General features: G+C 29.0%; 1 protein-coding gene across 1 annotated transcript; it reads left to right on the forward strand.

Moving 5' to 3' along the window:
• Positions 1-31: 31 nt before the first annotated feature.
• On the forward strand, positions 32-3559 carry LOC115885248 (protein slit-like). Its single transcript, XM_030904091.1, has 2 exons — positions 32-139; positions 1770-3559. The coding sequence occupies exon 2, from the start codon at positions 1783-1785 to the stop codon at positions 2854-2856; it is 1074 nt and encodes a 357-aa protein (XP_030759951.1). The 5' UTR covers positions 32-139; positions 1770-1782; the 3' UTR covers positions 2857-3559.
• Positions 3560-10240: the final 6681 nt, after the last annotated feature.

A 10240-nucleotide genomic window follows, 5' to 3' on the forward strand; every position in this document is an offset into this window, starting at 1 on the left:
TGATATCCTGTAGGTAAATAATATTGATAAAATATTGTATTTTTTGATAAGATAAAACAAATAAAAATTGGTAAGTTGTTATACCTACATAGCCTCCCTTGATGTGTCTCCTAGCAGCTGCAAACTGAAACTTTCATATGTGAGTACTATTTTATGTCTTTTTTCCACCAATTTTACTCTTAAATGCGATATAACTGCATTAAAAAATTTATATTTCCTCTATAATCATATACATATAAATAATTAATAAACAATAATACAAAAAGAGTCATCGGTATGTTTCGGAAAATGTTTTTAAATTTTTTTATTTTATTTTGAGAAAACTTTTAAATAGGGGCTTTTTACTAAAAAGAAAGTATGACATTTTTGAATAATAAAAAAACATATTTAGTTAAAACTAGATAAAATTATCTTGATAATAATTAAATCGATGATCCGGCAGTATTTTCGTTAGATCAACTTTATGGTGAATAAATATCTATATATTTATTCAAAAAAAAGCCTCTGTGTTTCACCACTGAAAAAGAAATCTGAAAAGTAATAATATCATTTTAACAGAATATACAGGGTGGTCCGAACTGTATTCCGGAAACTTCGGCAGTATATTCTGCAGATAAAAATAAGTAAAAAAGTTCGTATAAATGTATGTCCTAAAATGCTTAGTTTCGGAGATACAGGGTGTAGAAGTTTCATTTTTATTTCGATTTTTCCAAATAATTTCTGAAGTAACGTCAATATTGATGGATGAAAATTGGTGTCTGGGAGTTTACTTGTCGAGGGCGCCACCTATATATTTTTTAACTGGTTTGAAGAGTAATAACTTTTCGTCCGCACCTGTATGAAACTAGTGAGTAAAAAATATACATTTACGACGTTTTTTACGTAAAAAAGGTCTCTTGGTAAAATGGTTCTCGAGAAATTTGGAACCGAAATTATGAATACCCTGTCATCATTGAAATCAATTAAACATGCGTTGACTAAATAGTTATTAGACTGAAATCATAAATTTGAATTTTTTTTGTACCAAAAGTTCAATAGAAACTGTTTTATCATAAGTATTTCGAGAAGAAAAATTTATTATTAATTTAAAAAATAAAAAGTTCCCAAATTTATCATTTCAGTCAAAAAAATATCTACTCAACATGTTTATTTTTTGTCAGTAAAGACATGCATTGACTATTTTTATTCTAAATACCTTGAGAACGGTTGCTTGCAGTGATCTTTACCAAGAGACATTTTTTACGTAAAAAATCACGGAAATGTATGTTCTTTCACTCAGTGGTTTTATACAGGTATGGACGAGAGAGAAGTTATTACTCTTCAAAACAGTTAAAACACAGATAGTTGGCGCCCCCTGCAAATAGGAGTTATATTGACATCAAAATCAAATTTCTCATTCTCAAACTTCCAGACACCATTTTTCATCCAAATATTGACGTTACTTCAGAAATTATTTGGAAAAAATCGAAATAAAAATGAAATTTCTACACCCTGTATAGTCTGTCCAATGACAAGATTCTTGACAGTAATAGATGTGTCTGTCATTTTAAATTCAAAGAACTTTATTTTATTTTACAAACAAATAAGTTGGTACAATTGGAACGCATAGCAGGACATTAATATATTTAATTTTTGACTGACAAAGTGCCCCCTGTATATAGTTGTAAAGTAATTTTTACCTTAAAAATATACGTCTTTGAACTGAAACTTTCTATCATTTGAACTGACTGAAAATATTGCTATAGTAAAATAATTTAATTTTTCTTTAGAATCATAAACAGAATGAGAACATTATTTCTGTTAACTCTATTGGCAGTGGGTCTGAAATCCGAATGTCCGGAAAAATGTAACTGTACAGAAACAGAGATAGATTGTATTACTCATGGTTTGGACACTGTCCCGTCGTTTGAGTACCTGGATAATACACCGACAATCCTGGATCTATCCGGAAATCTCTTTATCGAACTGAACATTGGTGATTTTGATTTTCCAAAGAGCAAAGACGTTAAAGAACTATACTTGAACAATTCTGAAATAGTTTACGTAAATAATGGAGTGTTTAACCCGTTGGAAAATTTACAAAACCTTTATCTCGGTAACAACTACTTAAGTGACTTAGACGAATCGATCATCTCGAAATTAGATGACATTATACTATTGGAAATGTCCAATAACTACTTTACCGAAAGAATGCCAGTGATAAAATCACAAAGTTTGGAGGTTTTGTCTTTGGCTAACTCTAAGATATCTCAAATTCCTAAACACGCCCTAAAATATTTACCGAACTTGAAATTATTGTTGTTACAGCAAAACAACTTGAAGACCATATCTTTTGATATATTTCAAAAAGCTCCGGCAAACACCTTATTTGTGAAACTGTCTTACAATCCCTGGACTTGTAGCTGTGATAATATGGCAGTTTTTAAACACCTAGAAGAAAGAAGTTTTATAGATACTTCGGACCCTTTTCGATGTTCCCAGGGTCAGTTTGAAATAGATATTTATGGAAAGGGTGGTCAAGATTATATAGAAGCCTTCTGTCAAAAGGAAAACGAAATAATTGATAATTTAAACGCGTCCAGAGCAATGATTGATGAAAACAGATACAATCAGACAGATGAAGAAAATAATCTAGGAGAATCTAATGTGGAAACCAATGAAAACATTTCAATTATCTATACGAAAAGTGTGGATACGACTCAGGAATATAACAATTTGAACTTTTACTTGATTTTAAGTATATCGACGGTTTCGGGATTTATAGTTGGCGCAGTTTTTGGAATACTCTGGTACAGTTTTAATCTAAAATACAAAAGACTAGAATTAACCGATAGTAAACATCAACTTATAAACTAAAAAGTCTAATATTTTTAATACATCCTCTACACTATTCGAAAAACAGTTCGAAGCAGGTCAAGGTCGCTGGTCGTCGCATCTCGGCTTATCTCCGGTTGTCTTAAAAACTTGTCTCGTTCAATTTCGTTTTGTCTCGAGCTACTTCCGCGACGTGTCGGTATCTATACTCGAGATAAAGGACTTTTTTTCATAAATCTCAGTGAAATAAGTAAACCTAGACCTTTCTTTTTACTATAACGTAATTAATAATATTAAACAATGATTAAAACTAAATATTTTTGTGTAACCTTAGAGGAATAGCCAATTTAATCTACCCTCGGTAACTGTTTTCTAAATGCGCTGTTTTTGATTATTCATATCAGTTTAATATAGTGGTACTACGTTACACTCCATTACAACATAATTATATTTATTCCTACTCCATGTTTACTTATTTTTCTGAAGCAACCACAAAGTTTGACCTTGATTGCTTCGACAACATTTCAGGCATATTGTAGAGGGTGTTTAATATTGGATATGTTTGTACAATTGCTTAATATCCACGTTTTTTAACATAATGTACAAAAATTAAATACATGTATATTCTTATTTTACCATTTTTTCAATTGTGTAAACATTTTTTATGTAAATTTAGATATTATTTTAAGATAAAAAATTACGTTTTAAAAGCTGTACATCTCAAATAAAACATATATTTTGTAAATACTTTTTATTTGTTTTGTTTAACAAAACAAGTATGGACATTAAAATATATTTATAATAAATAAAATATAACATAATAAAAAAATAGTTTTGTGGTATCAATATTCCTGACAGCAAAAAATAATTATTGTTTATATATTTTAATATTTTTATACAAAAAACAAATATTAAAAATTAAAAGCTACTATAAAACAATACCTGTTAAACAAAATTATTAGAAATTATTATTATTAATATTTTTGAGTATTTATCGGAAAATCAATTGATACAAAAAAATCTATAAACGTATTCTACACTGTTTGGTCGAACACTAAGTATGTAAAACTTATGTATATTAAAATTAGGTTAGCACAGAAATTAATACCATATGTATAGAAATGTGTATGTGTATACCATGTGTATGTAAAGGAACGTTAATGAAATCAATTATAACTGAAACAGAGATAATGGTTATATGTTTGACGGAAGAAATAAGAAGAGGAGCAACCTTCTGGGCGATTTCGTGGCACAAGACCTGTCCGAGATATAGCTGGCGTTACAGTCACCCTGTCCGAGAATTTCGAGATTTAGTTTAGCTCTGCGCGCTGATAGTCGTTTACAGCGCAGCGGATAAAAAATACTGTACCGTAGTTTTGTTTTCAGTCGACAGAGTGAGTGGTTGCTGGAGACAGTGTTGCCAGAACTACTGATTAATCCGTAAACTTACGGATTTTGGGTACAGTGCGTTAATAATACTGATCATTAAACAATTTAATAAAATATTATACGATTAAACAAAGAGCGGCGTCAGAGTTGCCTTGGAAATATATTATGGTAAATGTCAATAATCGTCATTTCCAATCAACTAAACGACTTATTCAGTACCTACAGGGTCCGGTAATAGTGCGTCGGGCATCTATAGCTCCTAGAATAAAAAACTTGAGAATTTTGTTTTAGTGCAAATCTAAAGTATGTACTAGGATGTATTTCAGGAAAATATTTTAACTTCTATAGAGTGGCTCAAAAAAGTGTGAGTGGACCTGGATGATTTTTTTTAAATGGAACACCCTGTATATTATTACATTTTTGGCTTTCTTTTCGATCACTTTACATAACCCTAAGATATGAATAAATACATTTTGATAGTTTCAGAGATATTAAAAAATAAATCAAAAATAGATATTTTTTCAGCCCTTCTTAAAAAAATTATTAAAAATACAAAAACTGTTCTGAAAACAAAACTATATTAGGTGTTTACTTTAGATGATCTGTACTTACTTTGCTATAAATATGAAAATCGTAAATTATACAGGATGTTCAAAATTCTAAGCCAAACTTTCTAAAATATAAAATAACTTTTCTTCGTTTTTTTAAATGGAACACCATGTATATTATTTTTTCAATAGACGGAGAATTAAAAAATGAACATTTTTTATATTTAGAGTATTTCAAAATTTTTAACGGTTTCGTAGATATTTGCGGTTTTATATTTCATATGGCATTTTCCACAGTAAATTTTTATCAAAGCCACCCAATAATTTTTCTCTCGTATTTTACCATTGAAAGCGCCATATGAAATAATACTGCCTGTATCTGCGAAACCGTTAAAAATTTTGAAATACTCTAAATACAAAAAATGTTCATTTTTAAACTCTCCATCTAATAAAAAAATAATATACAGGGTGTTCTATTTAAAAAAACAAAGAAAAAATATTTTTTATTTTAGAAAGTTTGGCGTAGAATATTGAACATCCTGTATGAATTACGTTTACCATATTTATAGCAAAGTAAGAACAGACCATCTAAAGTAAATACCTAATATCGTTTTGATTTCAGAACACTTCTTGTATTTTTAATAATTTTTTTAAGAAGGGCTGAAAAATATATATTTTTAATTTATTTTTTAATATCTCTAAAACTATGGAAATATATTTATTCATATCTTAGGGTTATGTAAAGTGATCTGAAAGGAAGCCAAAAATGCAATAATATACAGGGTGTTCCATTTAAAAAAAAATCATCCAGGTCCGCTCACACTTTTTTAAGCCACCCTATAGAAGTTAAAATATTTTCCTGAAACACATCCTGGTACATACTTTAGATTTGCACTAAAACAAAATTCTCAAGTTTTTTATTCTAGGAGCTATAGATGCCCGACGCACTATTGCCGGACCCTGTATAAAAGCATTTTTATTTTATTTTTGTTTATTCTACGTTTAACACGAATAAATTTTCAATATATAAACGCGGATTTTTCATCCAAAGATATTTTCGTCAAACGTATTACAGACATTACACATTTTACTATGGCAACACTGTCGCTAAAGATCCACACCGTTTTCGATATGCCTTCCCTGGTCGAATTAGAGAAAATAAGTGTTTTATGCGTTGACCGCAGAACGATTGGTGGCTCCACCATACAGCACTTGAGACGTAAGGGGAAATCAAGTCAGCCTTGTCACGAATTCGTCCATTAGGTTACATATCTTCCCAATTCTTTCAATCAACGGTTATACTTTGTATTTAAAAGTTACAAAAATATTTTTTCCATAGCAACTGTTAAAATTGCCTTATATCTATCAAAAATAGTAGATAAAATAGTACTTTAACCGCAAGGGTAGATTAAATGATACTTTAAGAGCGAGGATAGGTTAAAAACTTTATTTCTTCTCGCACGTTTTTTAATTGCGTCCATTTTTGAAAATTTTTGTATTCCTTTTCATAAGCTATTCGAGATTTAAATGGAAGTAGTTTGGATATGGCGTTTGTCGCCTCAGCCTGAATATTTGTTGGTAATTTACTTATTTCGTTTTGAGCCATTTCTGGCTCCAATTCAATCAGCAATCGACACGAAAGAGAATTAAAAATATTGATTCAAAACTGACAACTAAAGAGACAGCTTTATTTAATTGTTAAATTACATAGAAACCAACGCCAACCCAGCACACTATTTTTTCTACTCGTAATAAATTCCTTGAAATAATAATTTCTGACTATTTTTAAAACGTAACTAGCTATGGAAAAAAATATTGTTTTATACACGACGATAAAATTGCATTATCATCTCCCGAAATTAATTCACTCGAGATTTCATCGCTCGTGAATTAATCTTTTCGGTCGACGATAAAATACCATTTTATCGTCTTGTATAAAAAATAACTATTAAAATAATTGAAAAAAACTAAAACCTCAGTCTTAATAATGTGCTATACATAATTTTAATACATTAGCATTCATTTTGACTAAATTAAAGTTATCAATTTTACATTTTTTGGTTATTAAATAAACAAACTCACGTAGTAAAAAAACATTTTAAATTATATTAAATAATTTATTAAATTAACCGGAAGAAGATCATCAACCACTAATAGAACTATTTTTATTGCTGGAAAAAAAGTGCAGTATATTTATACTTTCTAAAGCATTTTCCGCCTCAACCCATCAGAAATACAGGGTGTTCCTTAATGGCATGCTAATATTTAAGGGCGTGATTCTTGGACTAAGAGAAAAACTTTATATGAATGTATGTCCTAAACATCTTAATTTTTTTTCATAATAACTCTGATTTTATTATAGATATCTTTATGAAACTTGATACACGTCTTCTATGCATCAAGATGCCTGTTTTGCTGTACGAAGAATTTTATTTATTTCAACCAGTGCCGTCCATAGGGGTTTTACATTGAATATTTTTGGAGAAAAAGTGGTACACCACGGACTTCTTTTAAAATAAAAATTATTTTCGAAATCTCCATTCACTTCTAAACATTTTTTGTCTCTTAATTTTTTTCGTCCGACGCATACATAGTTTTTGCTCAAAAAATTAAAGTTAGTTTATTTCAGGGTTAAATCGCTAAAATACCAACCACCGCATCATATCGGTGACTGTCGTGTGGAATTTCTGCATCGGCTGGAAGGAAATTAAGAAATGAAACATTTTTTTTATATATTAAAATAAGCATTTCTGATGCATGGAAGACATGTATCAAATATACCCTCAGAGATATTAAAAAAAAAATTCGAAAATTTTACCAACCTGTATCTAAAAAGTTAAGATATTTAGGATATATATTCATATGAAGTTTTTTTCTTAGGATAGGTCCAAGAATCACCTCCTTAAATATTAGTCTGTCATTAAGCAACACCCTGTATATGTATGAAATTTGCTTTCAGAAGAAAGCTTCTCAAGAAAAGCCATCTCACACTTTTCCACTCAGGAACGCGGAGCAAGATCTTTATCTACCTACCCCACGCTCAGAGTTAGTTAAGCTTAAAAAAAACTCGAAAAAATGCACAATCACCTGCCATTTGAAATCAAATCCATAACTAAAATGTAAACGTAAATGACTTATATTTTGATAATCGAATTTGATCTTGTAAACACTGGTCTAATATTTGCTATTAGCATATTTACTATAAACTTACTAAATATTTTTGAATCTTATTTTTATTTTTTTATTCTTTGACATTGTAAGCATTTATAAATGTTTATTTTAAACAATAAGACTGACAATGTAATTTGTATACTTGTTTTGTATTCTCTTTTGTTTGTCTACTTTACCTTTGTCTACAAATTGTAAAATGTTTTGACAATAAAGGCATTTATTTATTTATTTATAACATAGCGAATAACTCTATCGGTGTTTGCTGACTGGGAAACTAAGTACCGAAAATTTTCACTGCCCCCTGGACTATAATGACCCTGTATAATGTGTATAAAAGCTGAAACTATTCAGGATATTAAATCCAACAAGATTATTATCTCCTGTTTACAATAACAACCTCAAGATATATTTGCTTGAGTATTTTTTTATTTAATTTATCTCGAAACATAATCAAATTTTTAAGATTATTGCAAATAATTCTAGTTGTTTTAAATAATTACAGATAGGAGGGGACGCGATTATAATTTTTAAAAAATCAAGTACTACTAATTAAAATTGCTTTTCAACGATATATCATGTTCCTGTACCTAAACCTAGTTCTTCAATAAAGTTATTTAAAAGATAACAAATCTATTATAGTTGTTTCGTTTAAAGAAAATCGTTGCAATGAGAAATATTCACACTTTATAAGTATCAATTCGAGTTTGCTTTCTAAATTTCTAAAATTGCCATGGGAACAACATTTTTAAATTGAGATTATAATAGTAAAATTATTAATTTTTAAATAGCTCTAAGGTTTAGATATAGAAACATAATATATCTTCTGATTTTTTAAATAATATACATAAGGTTGAATTTAAAATAACAAAGATTTCAGCAATTTTATAACAAACGGAAATAGATATTTTTTTGGCTCTCCCTATGCAATGGGTTGATTTAGATAGATTTAATATACAGGGTGTACCAGAAATAAGTGCAAGTATTTTAAGGGGTGGTAGATCTCGATAAAAGAACCGTATTTTCTCTTTCTCGCTTTTCAAATAAGTCCAAAATAACGGAGCCATTTGCCTTTGAAAATTTTCAAAAAAAAATGATTTTTTGCTAAAATTTTGAGAACCACTGGATCTTTTCTGGATTTTCTTTCTTGTAAATTTAATCTAATACATATGTTGCCATATTACAGGAAATTATGTTTTTAACTAAAAACTAAAAAAAAAAATATCCAAAAAATTTCGTATTTTCAAATTTTTTTTTTCGCGAAAAAAACCTCATAGGCGTGTTTCTGGGGTTGAACAATACTACCAGTTAAAATACTTGCACTTATTTCTGGGACACCCTCTATAGACTTTTGTTAACTTATAATTCAAATTTCACCTTTTAAAATGTTGAATTCATCATTTTACCAATGTTTATTCAAGATCATGTTTTTGTCAATTTAACATTATGTTTTATTTATTATCTCAAAAAATGATAAAGATAGGTATAGGTAAGTATAATAGAAAAATTATCAGATATGAAAGTAGTTTCCAAAAATGTAATAATATACCGGGTGTTCTATTTAAAATAAGAAAGATGCTACCATTTTTCAAATGATGCGGCAACATTGTATACTGAATTTTTTTTAGATAGATGGAGCAAATGCCTTTATGTAAAAATCTATAAACGTCTAAGGTGTCATCGCCGTGAATCACCTTATATTGTATGATTCTGTAAACTTTTAAAAAGTTTAGTGATAAATAAAATAAACATTATTTATGAAAATATCAAGAAAAATGAAGCAATGATCAAATTCCACCTTAAAAAATCACTAAAAATATATTGTTGTTCCTACTGAGGTTGTCTACTTAGTAATAAATGATTTACACATATACATGTTTTTATATTATAATTAATATTATACACATTATTGTTATTGCACATTGTGTTGGACGCTTCACAAAATGGATACTATTCTTTTATATCGGATTGCACATAATAGATCTCATGTTTATATAATACGATAAAAAATATTATTATTATGGAATAAAATCACTAGAAAACTTAAAATATCGATAAATTTGGTGCAGTCAATACAATCAGTTTGGTGCAAAAATTCTAATATTTGTTGGTTATGTATGTATAGTGTGCCCAACAAAAGAATACTATACAGTGACAGTTGCCTGTCATTTTAGTTTGTCTGCCAAACTCGTTCTTTATCTAGCTGGATAACTTTAAAGCTAATATATGAACAGGGTGGGTCAAATTCGACGCTTTTAAAGGGAAACACCCTTTTCTATAGGAGATAGACGAAAACTAATATCGGTGTCTGGAACTCAATT

Source organism: Sitophilus oryzae, unplaced genomic scaffold (genome assembly GCF_002938485.1).
Source record: "Sitophilus oryzae breed Bouriz unplaced genomic scaffold, Soryzae_2.0 scaffold_379_pilon_pilon, whole genome shotgun sequence".
NCBI classification, from domain to species: domain Eukaryota; kingdom Metazoa; phylum Arthropoda; class Insecta; order Coleoptera; family Curculionidae; genus Sitophilus; species Sitophilus oryzae.